This window comes from Ambystoma mexicanum, chromosome 7q (genome assembly GCF_040938575.1).
Source record: "Ambystoma mexicanum isolate Mex_15411 chromosome 7q, UKY_AmexF1_1, whole genome shotgun sequence".
Lineage (NCBI taxonomy): Eukaryota > Metazoa > Chordata > Amphibia > Caudata > Ambystomatidae > Ambystoma > Ambystoma mexicanum.
The window spans coordinates 750,485,090-750,502,182 of record NC_090941.1 but is presented as its reverse complement, the minus strand read 5'-3'; the positions used below and the strand labels follow the sequence as shown (position 1 = coordinate 750,502,182).

General features: G+C 43.3%; 1 protein-coding gene across 2 annotated transcripts in view; it reads right to left on the bottom strand.

Moving 5' to 3' along the window:
* The window catches only part of NPAT (nuclear protein, coactivator of histone transcription), a 1,036,854-nt gene extending 1,022,678 nt beyond the window's left edge, over positions 1-14,176 (bottom strand). For both annotated transcript variants that reach the window (XM_069640444.1, XM_069640445.1), the window contains exon 1: positions 14,016-14,176. In XM_069640444.1, the coding sequence (XP_069496545.1) occupies positions 14,016-14,052 (37 nt within the window). In that variant the 5' untranslated portion in view covers positions 14,053-14,176. The remainder of the gene's footprint in view (positions 1-14,015) is intronic.
* Positions 14,177-17,093: the final 2,917 nt, after the last annotated feature.

The window sequence follows — 17,093 nt, the reverse complement described above, 5'->3', positions numbered from 1 at the left end:
ATCAAGAAGGTGGAATTGTCCGATTTGGACAGCAGTAGTAATCGGGTTGCTGCTACATTTGTTTCCTCTGTGATAGTCCAACATATATGTGCATACACTGACCAGTCTAACTATTGAGCGTTGACTTGCATGCAAATCCACATACTGGACCTAATTCGGCGATGGCATGGAATTATAAAACGTAAACCATCCATTTATTACCTAGCCAATAGTAATCCCCAATCCTTTGTCTTGGATCAGATTTGTTTGCAACCTACATACGTGTCCAACTGTGCCAGTGATATTAATATCAAAACTGGCACTAGAAGATCTGTGAACACAATACAGAGTGCAAACTATTGACCGGCTCACTCCAGCCATAAGACTTGTTTAAGGTCATGAAATACTAGCTAGTGGCGAACACTCTTGTTACAAGCCCAGATGGTAGGAAACTGATAATTCTGCGGATATAGCAGTTTTGCAAGAAACATGGGTTACAGCAAAATTGGCCATCAATGGGTATACTATACTAACTCCCCCGGCCCAAATAGGTAAGGAGTGTCAACCTACTAGGGGCCTCTGTATTGCTGCGAGATCCCAAGTAGACATGGTTTCTCACACGTATGACATTCATTTGAGTAACATTCTTTGTGCTGTGATTAATAATTTCCCAGATTATAAATTCTAGGACTTTGGTTATAACATTCTATGACCCTTCAGATGGCTCATCCACCTCAGTCTTGACTGACAGCCTAGTTCAAATCATGGAAGAGGCTGTGGGTATCAGTGCCGTTATTGTTGGCAGAGATTTTAATGCTCAATTCTGAAAATGTTGAAGAGATGGATGTTAACGTATTTGGAGGTGATAGTGCGAAATGGAAGAAATGGACTGAAGCATTGAATGATTTTAATATGCACCCATTAACACCCTCAAATGGCTCTTCACTGTTAGACTTTAAGACTTGGCGATGTGTTGAGAGGACGTCATGTTCAGATGCTATTTTTGTCACAGAACGCCTCAGTACAAGAACGGTTATTTATATGGCGGAGTTTAACAACTTAAGTGACCCCGCCTCCTTTAGGGATAGACTTCACACCTAATAAAGACTCAGGAAACACTGTAGCTATTCTCCACTTTATTAATTAAAAGGAAGCAGGGTTTTTAGCAGCGACCTCCCAGCTCACTCAGCCGCACTGGTGGCTACCCTTGATTTTTGAGTGGTTGGTGTGAAGGTATCAGGAAGTAGACACAGACAACTGAGGAAGGTTTGGGCTACAAACCTTTATTAAAATCACAATATGGTTGGGTCAAGGCCTAACTTGCCCTAAGCTAAAGTGGGATTTCCCTACCTAACCGAAACGGTAGTAAACATGTAGGAATGTTAGCATTAAATGTAAAAGGTATTCAAACAAAAAGGTCAGAGTTTCTTCCAGCTCTTGGTCAGAAAAGGGGGTTCTCCCTTGCCCAGGATTATAGATAGGAGGCTCCCTTCCCCAAGCTTCCTGGTCTAAAACACAATTCCTGGGATACTTCCAAGCTTTCAGGCTTCTGTGCCTTTCATCACTATCACAAGTTCAATACTTTAGGTCACAATATACAAGCTTTTCTTGACCTTCAGTCAGAAACGTATAAATAGTTACGTGGCTTTTCTTTAGTTGGGTGCACTTGGTCTAGGCACAGTTATCTGACCACACAATCCACCCATTACAGGTCACACAACTGACACAACCAATAGGCTTTTCTTTCACAGTACCAAGGCAACTGCTTCGCTCAACAGTGGTATGGGACTTATAAGTGATTATAAGGATTCTTTAGACATCAAGTATGAATAGCCTTACGAGATTTAGGCCATATATTTTCCTTACAGAAATCTGGAATAAGAGTATTTAGAATTGAATGATATACCTATGAAACCACAACACAGCGCTATGTGAAGACCAAGAGTATAGTGGTATGCATCAGTTTGTATACTTACTCATTTACACACTAGTTCACAAAAGATAGCAGGCGCTCCTCTCCAGAGAGAACATGGCATGATAACCTGTTCTGAGGTGAGAGTTTGCAGCACATGCTTTTTGCTCACTTCTTTTTGCTCACTTTACCTTTCACAGATGGGAAATATCCATTTGCCTATCAGTCTTTGTCCTGCCCACATGGGCAGTCCAGCACCGAAATGCTAGGGCAATTCCTCTCTGAACAAGAGTGCCGGCAGCAACCCCATACACGTGTTTCAGCCTTGTGCTGCAAACTCTCATCTCAGAACAGGTGATCATGCCATGTTCTTTCTGGAGAGGAGCGCCTGCTACCTTTTTCAAAATCATTTACACACTAGACCTTAGCCATTTGGGCTGGGCTTCATGAATTTTAAGAGTAATAGTCAGACAGGTGAAAATGTTCTTTTTTTACCATTTCTCCTCAGATTAATGGTTACACCAGTGGCACCAATATGGAAAACGGATATTGGCTATAGATGACATCACCAGAAGATTTCTGGTTTTATCAGTTTGAAAAGGTGATTTATCAAGCTTAATGTTGATTCCATAGAACTCAAAACATTTCTATATAGTATATCCAAATGATATATTGAAACTATTATGTCTGTTAAATTGCAGTAAACACAGCAAAGTGCCCCTGGTGAAGAGTGTCTTAACTCGAAACGCGTTGTGCTTCCCATTTAATCAGAACGTGTGAAAAAAACAGTACTTGGTCGTCATTTTTCCCGCAGAATACCAATTTGAATATCTGTCTTTTTACACTACAAGTTTGAAGATTTATATAGGAATGTTTTGGCTAGTAACAGGCCTTCCTAACGTCCATTGCCAGGACTGGGTTTTCTCCACTGCACCTTGAATTTCATGTCTAATCAGTTGGAATCACACAACCAACTATACAGAATTTATCAGTAGAATATCCTCACATAGGAGTGCGTTGTCAATCATTTTTGTTTGTTTAGCTTTCAGCTTATACAGTTCCTCTGTTCCTTGTGGCTCTTGACAATGCTGGTTTTCCTCAAATTCTACAATTCAGACCTTATATCCTTTGGTTTACATAACCGTTTCACTGCTTTCAATCGAAGTGGCATTCAATCATTGTTACTTTCTTTTGATTCAGCATTCAAAAACTTCAAATCAGTCACATTAAATGAAGCAACTGCAAATTCCCAATTCACTCTCCTGCTGGGAATTTGCACCCTTGGTCAGAGGCTTATTCACACCTTTAAAGTCTACTGCTTTTCTGGCCCTTCCTTGGCCTTGCCAATTTCAATACAGTTCAGGATTCACAAACCATTACATCCATTGCTTTCAACCTTCAAGGTATCGTAGGTAGTACTCATCGTTGGACCGGCATTCCCATTGCCTATGCTGTCCTTCGCTCACTCGTTAGCGCTCCGACCTACATTCACTACACGGCTTGCATCACAGCGTCCCGCAGTCATTCAGCCTGTTTTGACTCACCGGGTTCGCCGTCTGTGTGCAGTCCTACACTTCGGTCAGCTCTCTGTGGCTTTTGCTGCTCCTGGCTCGTCATACCCATCTTCCATGGTCTCTTCCGCTTTCAGGTTACCGGAGAGGGAGTCCTCTTGACTCCAGGAGGTCGGCAGGCCAACCCGGCCACCGGAGACCTCCCGAAAGTGTTGGCCACAATCTGCTTCTGCTGCAACGAAGCTGCAGCTCCTTGGCGCTTTCGACACGCGTCTGTGCCTTCACCTTCAGCAAGCGTTCCACAGGGGTTCTCCCTAGCCTCCCCTGAGCAGGCCATTTATACCACCTCTTTGGCCTCAGGTGCAGGCAATATTCTTCATATGGTGGGCAGGGTGATATATTGGGGAAAGAAGAGAGGACGCCCTCAGATTACTCACAGTGGTTCTAATGCGACCTTAAGAGTGCTTGCTTCTCGTAACATACAGGGTAACCGTATTAGATGGACAGTGATGATCAAATAACGCCAATACTATTATGGCCCACTTGGATAATCAATCTGACATCTATTGGTCCCAGCAGGATTATTGCATGACCGAAGCTGTCCAAAATATCATCATGGTATTGAATCAAGACGTATAAGACGTATCGAAATGACCCTTTTTTGGACGTCATAACACAATGCCAAGAAGCAACATCGCAAACTTGTGCGTGCAATTAAGAACTCAAAACAACTAAACCAGGAGGGAAAAAAGCTGGCATAAATAAGTTGACAGTTAAATGTAAATCCTGGCTCAGGTCACACAAGTCAAATAATTCTTCTAACTGGAAAATGGCCTATAGATTTGAGCCAATAACTTTTGGCACTATATCAGACAACAGGCACCCAAGGAAATAAATAGTATATCTGAGGACACATGGTGCAAGTATATTAAAACGTGTTCTGGATTGGTATTGGAACTACAGGTGTAAAGCCTTCCGTTGAGGGGGGAAAACAGTTTTTGATATGAAGTTTGACGAAAAAGACATTTACCAGATTATTATGAAGCATAAATAATCTAGGGTGCCGGGTCCCGATAATCTCCCCAATATCGTTATTAAAAAGAACCCTATATTATGGGGGAAAGTTAAGCCATCGTAGAAAGCAGAAACATCCCAGAGAGCTGGCGGTTCTCGATTCTAATACCAGTACATAAAAAGTGACCCGAGAACTGACCTGAGGAAACTCCAGTAGCAAAATATTCAGGAATATCCGCTTGAAACTACAATAAATGGTCAGAGGATAAGAAACTGCTAGACCCGACTCAGACTGGTTTTCGAAGCAGTTCCTGTACTACACATTGTATTTGTGCACTAACGCTGCTGATAGCGGAGAACAAGAATGTATCTAATAGATTTACTGCATGTATGCTACATAGACTATTCTTGTGCTTTCAACAGAACTCCCCTATGGGGGAAATTAAGTTCCTGGGGGTACTGACCCGGCACTATTATACTTTGTGGATGAGCTTTACACTGGCACTAAAGTTACAGTCAGAAGGTCACAGACAGGTGCTCAGACTCAATTGACACAAATGTGGGGCTCAGACAGGGATATGTCCTTGCGCCAACTCTATAATTTTTATACGTCTGATTTGTATAAGGCTCTTGAGAAGTGTGATAATTTCCCCCTTAAACTGGCCGGGCTACCCATGAGTTGCTTGTGTGACACGGATGACACCATTCTCATGGATCAAACCCCACTGGGCTTACAGAGATCAGTGACCTGTCTGGAAAGATATGCAAAAGAAAACGAACTGAAGATAAACCAGAATAAGACTAAGGTGATGGTCCTGGGTGGCAGACAACGTTGCAATCTTGCTTTTAGCTGGCATAAAGGCTAGAAGTAGTAAAACTATTTATATTTGGGTTGTCCGATTTATTCTCAACCTACTAGTAATCAACTTAAGGAGCTGGCAAACACTAAGATTTTGGGTAGATTAGTAAGCGATTAAAGAGTTTGTGATTCGCAGGTGTGGTGCCTTGAAAGAGGCACTGCAGGAAGCTTATGTGAAGAGCATGGTTCTGTGCATTCTACATGCTTTAGAAACCCTCCCTGAGCAACATATTGTATGGTTGAGTCTGCTTGAAGGGAAGTTGCTTCGCTCCCTATTGGGGAGTTCCTAAATCTGTTCCTGTAGAGGTTGTGCACCTTGAACTGGGCCTGACCTCTTTGAACACGTCTTGGATGATTGCAAGGTGTCTACTTTACACTAAATTGAAACAAAGATGAAGACACTAATGTACTCATGAACATCATGGTTTATCATCTAACAAAGATTCTGGCCAGCACGAAAGGTACATGTACCAATCAGGCCTATGAAGAACTGGCACTAACCACGCAGCAGCACTTTGAAGATCTATGTATTCCATTAAGAGAGGTTGAAGACACTGTACAGTTTAAAAATAAGCTTCAATGCAGTTGATGTTTGCGAGTTTGTGCTAGTGTACTGCGCTAGTGAGCCTTTTCGTGTTGTTTGAACTCTGTGTATAGCATGCTGCAATCGCGATTCAAATAAAAGGTACATCCCCGACTGGTAGCGAAACGTATCTCCTGGATTTTAAGAAAGTGGGCCCAAGAGCGCCTCTTGCCAAGGCGACCAGGGGGTGGGAAAATGGTCTACATTTATTTTCTTAGAAGTGGTGCATTACAAGAAGATCTAAGGGCAACAGAACTAGATGGGCCCTGCCCGGAAGTATATTCTGTGGCCCCCCACGACAAAACAACCATCCCACCCCTGTTCCCGCCTGCTCCAGGTGCAAGTGCATGCCAACGTAGCTAACTTATCAGCAGTGGAATCACAGTTCTCCGAGAGCCAGTTATGCAAAGAAAGAGCTACAGTAAGCACAGGGCAATCTGTGACCAAAGAGCAAGATGTCAGGGGACGGGGTGCTATCCTGCCGCCCAGACATTGTCCAAGACCTTTCTTTCAACGGGGTTAGAATCGACAGTTACAGCGACAACTATGAAAAGGAAAATGGAGGACTTCTTCCCAAAAAGAAGCCGCAGTTAAGGTGACATGGTCTCCCTGAGATCAAGGGGTGATGAAAGCTCAATTGACCTTGAAGGCCAAGGTGCTGATGAATTGACTCCTGGCGAGCTAATGGAGAACCAGGATGAAAGAGCTCCCTTGAATACAGCCAATTCACCTACTCAAGAACTTTTTGAGCCCAAGATTGGCAGCAACTCCCTTTCAGGCCGTCCTCTGCGCAGCCAAACAGCCATCAGCAAAGATGCTGGGATAATCAGAACGGTACCGGAGCTTCAGATGTCACCTTGCAGGCTTCGAACTTAGTGTTAACTTCTTTAGTTAATGTATTTTAACACCTAAAAAGCGAAGTTCAGATTCACTCGGGAATCCTTATGGAACTCACAAAAGAGGTGGGGGTTTGTGATTCCGCATTGGTGGGTCTAACCAACTAAATACCTCAGTCATGTCAAATATACAGGAGTTTAAACTGGATCTCAGGACTCAATTACTTGAGGTGGCTACTTCACAGATCTCTGCGTGTACGATTTTTAACAATACCCCCTTGTCGGACTCGATTCTGGAGGAATTCAGGCAAATGGCTCATGTGGTTGACAGCGAGGAGGGTCTGCTGGGGTCACAAGACACCATAGAGAGGTGAGAGGCTGGTGGAGGATGCCAGTATTTAGCTGCTCCCGGCTCAAGCTAAACAAGTGGTGAATAATCGAAAAATACAACCCAAAAATAAAAAAGGGGGAGGGGGCGGGCGTCTGGCAACTATATTGGTAGCCCCAAAAACGAAGCGCCAAAAAAACTGAAGAAAAAAAACAAATAAATAACACCATCTCATCAAGCTTCATACAATCTCTGTTGAAGCACCCCCGCCCGCAACGCTCAACAGCAAAGGTGCAAATGCTTTAAACGAGCAAAGAAACACAAGTCTGCATCAGGAACTACAGAAGGGTCTTCTGATCCGGGGATGGCTCTTTGTGGGTCAGGTGAGTCAGCGGTCCAAAACAAGTATTGGAGTTCAGATGAAAGTGGTTCTGGGGGAAGAGAGCTATCCTACATCCTGGACCCTAGATAACAGACAGCTTTTGAACATAATCAAAATGGCCACTATGTTTTTTCAGGGTAAAGCTCAAACCCAACCGTCTGCCCAGTGGCCAGAGATTTGCCACAAGTTAGCTATTGATGCAACTAGCAAGTCCGCCCAAGACCGGTGTAACACGACACTGGAAGATTGTAGGAGTTTAAGTGCAGACCACCAGAGACGCTACAAAGATAAGTCCTTTTGCCATACCTAGACTGACTTAAATCAACAAAGAAGAGTGAAGTCCGGAGCCCTCTGAATCAAAGCGCCTTTTTATCAATCTTCAAAAAAAAATTCCAGATCTATACATTCTCTCAAGTGAAGGAAGATATTGAATATGTGCACTTCCCCCACAGAGAGACAGTGTCAATAGTCAAGCTTGGTCTAAAATCCAAACTGGCAGCTGGTGCAATCTTGGCTGTGAGCAGAGATTCAGGACGTATGAATTATAAGTCTCAGCTGAATTTTCGACTCTTGAAATGGAGCGCACTCGGTAGATCACCTAGGTTGCCAGTAACATCGGCAGGTCAGACAGCATCGAAGGTGAAATCTGTTCTTCCACCCACAGTTTCAAAAGGAGGCCACCCCCCCAATGAAACTAAGTCGAAGGTGTGGTCCTTGCTCCCTGAACTATTGAATCAGATATTTGAGAAACTAGGAGTAGACCAAGAGTCCTGCTAGCCTCTGCAGAACGACGCTTCACAAGTTGGCACACTCAGGGTCGGAACTCTTTCAGGACAAAGGCAATGAAAAATATCATTTTTGGTCACAATGACTTGATATTGTTACAGGAAACTTGGCTAGTGAACATCTTCCAATTAAACGGTTTCACCAACTGGCCACATTTAAGAAATATGGTTGGCCCTCTGGTGGCCTGATAATAGCAGTGTGCAACTCTCCGGCAGTGGTACCAGAGTTGATCCCCACATCAATTAGGGGTTTGCAAGCAGTTATGTTGAATGTACTACAAAAGGGGGAGGGAGAGATGTATTTGTATAGCGTGCCGAACCCAGAGGTAACTGGGCGCTTGAGAAACTTAAAAGTTACAGACATAGACAAGCAAACAGATTGTCATCAACAAAAGGACCCTGGTTACAGGTGGGTCTGGTAATATACAGGACAAAAGTACAGTGGTAAGCTACAGCGGCTGGGCCAAGGCATCGAGGGTGATCGGTTAGCATAGTGAGACCATCTTACTGGGGAGGCTTGTTACTCAGCCAATTTTTTATACTGCCTTTAAAAGGTGAGGAATGAGGGTTCCTGTCTGAGGAGAATGGGTACAGAATTCCATCGATTGGCAGCTTGAACTGGGAAACTGGCTCCTCCTTTCGTTTTTAGATTCTATCTTGGAACCACTAAGTTGAGGGACTGCAATGATCTACTAGTACGTGTGGGTTGGTGTATGCAGATTTTGTTAGCCAGGTATTTCGTGGCAGAGTTTGAGAGGCATTTTTGCGTGATGGCCAGGGTGCGTAGGGTGATTCTATCTGGGTAGCCAGTTGGCATTATATCTGTGAATGGAAATGTGGCATGACCTCGGAAGACTAAGTGCAGCTCTCAGAGAATTGTTCTGGAGTACCTGGAGTTCGTTTAGGTAGTGTTCCGAGGAGCCAAGGAAGAGTGTATTGCAAAAATCAATTATCGATAGAGCAAGTGCTCTGGCCAAGATTAGGCAGCTACTTGTGGACAGGTATGATTTACAGCTGTAGATCAGTTTATTAGTGTAGGCCGTGGAGGAAGCAATACTATTGACCTGTTTTTTAAGAGAAAGAGTAGAGTTGAGGTAGACCCCCAATGTTTTTATCTATTTAGAGACATTGATTATATTTCCATCAATGATGAAAGAGGAGTATTTAGTGTCGAGTTTACTCAGACGTGCCCGAGTACCCACAATTATTAACTCGGTCTTATCATTGTGGCAGAGGCCGTTGGTGGCCATCCAGGCTTGGATTTCAAGAGAGATGTTATTTAGCAGTTTAGAATCATGGTTGTAACAGCCAGTGAGGGGGATAAGGACTGGAGTGTCGCCTGCATAGTTGGTGTAGACGACACCCAGGTTGTCCAGGCGGTCGAAGAGAAGCTTCGTATAAATATTATATAATGTGGGTGACACACAGGATCCCTGAGGGACACCACACAGTGGGGAGTGGAAACAAATAGCTGTGGTGAACATTTATTGGAATCCGGCCTGGTGCGACTTGGACGCTTTCCTGGAAAGCCTGTCGAACCTCCTACTTAAGTCTCATGGGGTAGCTCCTGAAATCATGCTTGCGAGGGATTTTAATGCTCAGTGTCTGTCATCACATACCTTGTAGGGAAAAGTGTTCAGAAAAGGCGCATCGGTAAAGGGGGCACAATGGCTAAGTTGCCTCTCGGAGTGACACTTGCTGCCGGCCGTCACATGGAGATGGGGTGTATCCAGCTCAATACTAGATTGTGTTTTTCTTTCCCAGGCACTTTTCGATCAGTGTGGTTACCTCCGGGTGTGGGAAGATGAAATAGCGACCACAACAGAATGTCAGGGGCACTATAGTGGGAGCTTCCCAGGGAGCAAATGGGCCAGTGCCCATTGGTGACGGTAAACAAGGGTAGGAACAGACTTGTAAGATTTAAGAGAGGGGGTATGGGGTTGAATGGAAATCTCTCAAGGAAGTGTATAGATATGAATGGTGAGAAGTTGATAACTGTGTGCACCCCTGCACATTTTGGTGATTTTTTTGTGGTCTGTGGAACTGTCTACGGAGGCAGCTGCTTGGGGGGTCTTAAAACATCCCCACGTCTTTGATGAAAAGGTTAGCTTCAAAAAGAAGACTGCGTAAAGCTCTTTGAGATCATAGATCGTTGCCCATGGAGGTAGTGGAGTACCGATCTAGGAATAAATCCCTCGGACATTAGTACAGAAACTGGTTGCGGGGCCAGAAGCGCCTATGTTGCCAGAGAGTCGACAAATCGATGTTGATAGCACTGGGAAAGTGAAACTCCCAACATTTCTGGGAGCCAATGAATTTGTCGAAGACCACTCAATTACAGGTCAAAAGCAATGCAGTGGGAGAAAAGATTTGGTGTAATCACTTCACCTCCATCTGTAGAAGATCCAGGGAGGATTCTACTCTGAACATGGGGGATACCCTGTGGTGTATGGACATTTCTGAGTACTTGATCACCGAATTCATTGCCAAGTCTTCTCCATCCAGGTCTTTGTGCCCGAATGGCCTGACCAACGCCATTTTGGAGAGCAACATGCGCCAGACTGCTGAGGGCACTTTTCAATGAGATCCCAGGTGTTTTGCAGCCTCTTGGTAATCGTCGATAATTATTCAGATTTTGAAGGGGGTGATCGGGCGGATCCGGGTAACAATCGCCCAATCTCTCTCCTAGATGCGGAGAGTAAAATCTTCGACCGTATGCTTTTGAGAGAATCGGAGGGTTGATCCACGGGTAGTAGGATTTTACCTAAATTCCAAACGGGCTTCGGGAGAGGGAAGTCCACCTCCCGGAATGGCTTGGTTCTCAACCTACTTAGTGATAGTCTTGGGCTCAGGGCAGGCCGGCACCTGAATAGATCTCTCGAAGACATTTGACACAGTAAGCAGAGAACGTTTGTGGTCTAAATTAGAAGCTTAGGGAATCCCGAGACAGCTTTCTGCAATTATAGTCAGCCTACACAACAACATCTTTTTGAGGATCAGATTTAATGCAGCGGGTCAGTTGTCAGTCCCAGTAGGGGTGTAGCGAGGAGTAAGACAGGGTTGTCACCTAGCCCCCCCGCTTCTATTTAACTAATACCTGGCTGATCTGGAAAATTACCTAGGCCTCTCTGCGTTGGCCAGCCCCAGGATTGATGATGTTTTGGTCAGATGGGTGGCCTACGCCGACGACAGTATTATTGGACCACTCTCCGGTGGGCCTGCAGCGCCTTTTAGAGGCTCTGGATAATTCGCAAAGATAAATGATCTTTGGATCAACACAAGTAAGTCGAAGATAATGATCTTTAAGAGACCAGGAAAGCAGGCCCACTCTCGAAGGTGGATACTAGGCGAGATCCCCATTGAAAAAACTGTAACACACTGGGGCTTTAAACTGTACCCAGTCCCATTAGTAAATCAATTGGAGCTGGACAGGTCAGTTGGCGTGCCAGATGAAAAAAGATTTGATAACATGCGTTTTCTCTGGAGCCACTGGTTACATTTTATGTAGGCAAGGTGCTCCCTGCCTTATTGTACGGGGTAGACATAAAGCCTTTACTATGGCAGACAAACTGGGCCGGAGGGGAGGATCGCCTGTGGAAAAAGGTTTTGGGTCTGCCCTTATCCCTACCCATGGCTAGTCTGAGATTTGAACTGGGCCTGGGTTCCATGAAGAGGCACGTGGTATGGCGTGTTATTTCACTATACAGGTAATATTGGTGCCTCACCCAAATCCTCTATATGAAAACATCGCCAGCCTTACGAGACCGATTTCTTCCCGGCAAGTTAAAACTCCTTGTCACTGGTGTTTTGGCTGAATGTGACAGTGATGTTGAGATCTTAATAACCAAACCTATGTCTGTAAAAGCATCTCTAAGGAGGAGGGATTGGATTCACACAATCAATGGCATGCGCTCATTGGTTTTGGCTAAATCCTTCCTTCTGAGAGACAAAAAAGGGCAATCATTCCCAGATACCTAGGGCTTTTTCCAAACTCCAAGGTGAGACAGAATGTTCTTAGGGTACGTTTGAACCTCATCTCGACTGGGGAGGTCTTGTCTCATCAGAGAAAGTCTAGCCCTGTTGCGGGAGGAGACCACCTATGCAAAGAATCTGTAGTTCAGACGTTAAAGCATATTCTACTGGAATGTAGAGGGTCATCGGACATTAGAAGGCAGCTCTTTTTACATCTCGTGAAAGGGGAAGACAGACTGTCCTCAGAGATGTTCTGGGACAGGCTGACAGCCGGAGAATAAGTCATTCTAACTGTCCAGGTGATTTGGGTACTCCAGGTTTTGGGTTTGGTTTCCAAATGACGAACTGTAAGTGATGCGTTCTGTGTGGCAACATGTTGTAATGAGATCTAAGACATGTCTATCTGACTGGGGCAGAGACGTAAGAAATATGTGATTTTAATGCTTGGATTGATGAAGAAGTGAACACGTTTTGTTATTACGTGTTTTACACGTTTTGCTTGTCCGTTTGTGAAAGTCTATGTGTTAGGCTGTAACTCAAATAAATAAATAAAAATCAGCTAACTGGAACAAAGTAGGTAGCACTGATGCATTAGCTGGGAAAAAATGTATGTGGAATATGCGAAACAGGGACATGCATTGATTTCCCCGTGGTGTTATCTGGTTAAGTGGTGCAGTGTAAAGCTGCGCTGCTTTACACTATATTTACATCTAAATATTTGACCAGTTCTAGAGTGCACTGGAGCATGGAATGGGATAACGGAAATGCGTCTATGCAGACTCTGCAATACACAGTATCCCTACTGGATATGATGATTTGGAGATTAAGTATAAAAAAAAGGCTATGTTCATTTTTATAGTGCGTATTGCGATTACTCCTCGGCCGAACTTTGGTCCGTTGCATATTACATTTGAAAATATTCTTTTGAGAGAGAAAAGCTTTGAGCAGATAGATCAAACTAATAGTATTAATTTTAACACAGATGGGACCTTTTAAATTAATTTGGTCATGTTGTCTGTTTGGTCTTATTTTTCTATGTGTATTTGTTTATTATGACACGTTTAGCTTATTGCAACATTGTATATGCTGTAACATTGCGATGTGTCATATTGGAGCAAAAGGCATGTCATTTGCCAAAAGCACCCAAAAATAAAATAAATACATAAAAAAAAATCTGTTGCTTGAAGTGGCAGTTACGTTTAGCTGGCCATGGTGTACTGGGACATTATTCACGATGCAATAGTAATGGCACTGCAGCATCGTTGTGCTTGTTGCAAGTGATGAGACCAGCACAGTGCATTTTGCAACAGGGTTACCAAATTAACGGCTTGCTTCGATAGTAAGACCACTGTTTGTAAATCTAAGAATTCATTTATAACTGCCTCCGTCACCACAGTAGATTGACTGGGCCAATGGCAGCGACTGATATGTTGTACCTGTGTGCTAGCCTACTTGTGAAAATTAAATCGTAGTAATTATAGCTGCAGTGACAGCAATTGGCCATACAGCCTGCCACAGTGATGGTCTGGCTTGGGGAAAAATACCAGACACTGTGCTTGATTGAAAAGCGAAACCAGAATAACTGTGCTTATAACAACAATAACAAAGTGTGATTATGCTGGTCGTGAGGGTATTACACCAGATATTGTGTTTTATGTCGCAGTGATAACGCATACTGCGATTGCTGCGATACTGATCAGAGAGCACCCGTGTTAATATCACCATTTGTGTGGTACCTATGTTTGTTGGTACTTGATAAATGATAATTCCTTCAATCCTGCAACATATGCCTATCTCTACTTCTGACACATCCTTAGCCCAGGACAAGCAACCTCCCCCCTCCCCATTACTCACCCAGCACCAGCCTCGCAATATCGGAGGGAAGAAGCATCCTCTCCAGTTGCCAGGATTATCACAGGGAGCCGTGGCTCAATCCTTGACCAATCCGAGTCGCGCCCGGAAACTGCTACAGAAAACCTGAAAATACAGCTCACTGTCTCCCGAACGGAAGTGACGCTTCCTATAAACAGGAACGGGAACCAATTCATCCAGGATCGCTCTCCAGTCCGGAAACACGTCGAAGTTGTTTTGTTAGAAAGCACCAATAAAGGGTAAGCATAAAAAATCCTCATGTTTTCCGGACGAGCAACCAATGGCCGAGTGCGAGACAGATATGACAAGTAGGTGCTTCAGAAATCATCTTCTGATTGGTTTCAGAGGAAGCCCTGGCTGTTTTGTTGACAATGGCGCCTTTTTATGAAGGGTCGATTAGAACAAACACATAGAGGATAAGGATGCCCATTTTCGCGCGTTTACATAAAAGGCAAAGTGGACAGATAATTCGTTTTGTAGATAAACTCGCAAGAAGTGTTGTCATTGTTTCTCCTTTTTTCTGGACAGCCAGAGTCGGGGTGCTTTTAGGAGAGTAAGCCAGGCGCAAAACAGACGTCTGACACGGTTTTGCTTTACAAGCACCTTAGAAGGAGATGAAATCTAAATATTGAGTTTCCTATTGCCCCTTCTTTCCAATCTGTTGGCTACTGCATGTGTGTTTTTAATTTATATGTTTAGATTTGTTATTATTGGGTTGGGGGGGCTCCTGCTCTGACCGTTTCTAGTCTTACCGGTTCTGGGCCCCCTTATTTCATATACTTGTTGCAGTACTTAAATATGTCACCCCACCCCCCAAAAGAGGCCTTCTGGCCCTTCACTTCCTCCATTATGTTAGTGCTTGCAGCTGCTCTTTTGGGAGCCCCAGTATGTTACCTAGTTTCCAGTACTACCAACCGACTTTCATTTTTTCAATCCGTTTTCAGGTATCGTGCTATTTGCCACTTCTTGGCCCCAGCCCTCCGGCCTTGGCCTGTTATATTGTGGTGTGTGGTGTTAGCCAATGCTTTTATATATTGCTTTTTATTTTGTATTATTTTTTTCCTACCTTGGAAGCCTACCCGCTTAGCAAACCTTTCTAAAACACTGATTATTTCCACTGCCCCCCACTCCCATTCTGTCAATTGTAACTTCACTTAGTATGGCACTCAATTGCTCTGATTAGTGTTGCACTGAATTGCTCTGCTAGGCATAGGCCTTTCTCCCACTGTGCAGGAATCTCAAATCTAGCTGTGATCGGGACTGTACTCAATTGCTCTGCTTGGTGTTGCACTGAATTGCTCTGCTAGGCATGGGCCTTTCTCCCACTGTTCAGGAATCTCAAATCTAGCTGTGATTAGGACTGTACTCAATTGCTCTGCTTAGTGCTGCACTCAATTGCTCTGATTAATGTTGCACTGAACTGCTCTGCTGGGTATAGGCCTTTCTCCCACTATACAGGAGTCTCAAATCTGGTTGTGTTTAGAACTACTCAATTGTTCTTCCCGATGTTGCACTCAATTGCTCTTCTTAGTGTTGCACTGAATTGTTCTGCTAGGCATAGGCCTTTCGCCTACTGCGCAGGAATCTGAAATCTAGCTGTGATCAGGACTGTTCTCAATTGCTCTGCTTAGTGTTGCACTGAATTGCGCTGCTGGGCTCTCGGATCTAGCTGTGTTCAGGACTGTACTCACTTAACTCCGCTTAATATATATATATATTTCCTTTTAATTGCATTTGGTTTCATCAAACCTTTACAATTTTAGGCAATAAGGAATACAACAAAGAAAATAAAACAATTCAGAATAAAACTTCAAAGGAAAAAACAGAGAAAAAAGAAAATCCAATTAACAAATAACAATTCTTAAAATTCTGAGACTTAATTTAGCAGAGTTTTTTTAATTTTTTTAAAGGAGAAGAGAAAAATGTTTGTTATACCAAATAGTGAGGAAAAAACATAGATGCAAGCATAACAAGGAATAAATCTAACCTATACAATCCTCAATCAGTTAATCAAAATTAGGACTCTTCTAAATCAGTCATAGAAAGATTCTATAAAAGACCATTCATTAATAATTAAAATACAGTTCTTAGAATACAGTTTGATATGTATACCAATAGAACTTTCAAACATTAGACCACAGGTCCAATAGATGGCCTATATAATCAGATACCATTGGCATATTCTACTCTAGCTTAATACTCTTCAAAAAGCCAGAGAGGGCCAATCCTCCCTGTACATTCTGGATAGATAAGCAGAGTTTCCATATAGTATCAGTAAAATGATGAGCGTAGTGATGCTCTAGATTACCAAAATAGGCATTCCTTAAATCCTTTAATTTCACACACTCGAGGACTAAATGCTTGGCACTCTCATTGCTACTAGCAGTACATAATCTACAATTAGTATCACCCGGAAGTATTTGTTTCCTTCTCAGCATAATTTGCTTTGTTGGTAAGATGTTCCATCGGAACCTGAGCAGAATCCCCGATAATGCCGATTAGGAAATTGCTGTAGGATTTTGGAGAGGGTTCCTGCTTTCTTTTCTTCACAGCCCAGATGACTCATTGAGCTATAGGCATGGAATGACTCTGTTCCGATCCAATCCTGCTCTAATAAGCGTTTCTTAGTTAAATTTGGATTAACAAGTAGTGTTTCCAAATTCGAGTGAATATTTTGCAAAATAATTTCTGTTATTTTTAAATGATTGAAGAAATATGTTGCATTCAATATGATTACCTATCGGTTCGTATAACGAGTTTGGGAGGGGAGCCATAATCTTTGCGTGGAGAGTTAACGTTCTCCATTGCACTCAGGCCCAAAGTGAGATATAGCCCAATTCAAATCTAATGGCTGTTAAAGGTACAGCTTTAGGAATGCCAAGGATCCCTCTCCAAATCCGACCCTCTATTTTATTCAAAGTATTTTGTACTATGGTCGGGGACAGCACTAGTCCCTATATTAATTTCGGTACTATTTTGCCCTCCTAGAACAACAATGCTGGTTTTAACGAGAATCTCCCGAATTTCCGGTCTATTTTACAGATCTGAGATTCTAAAGCT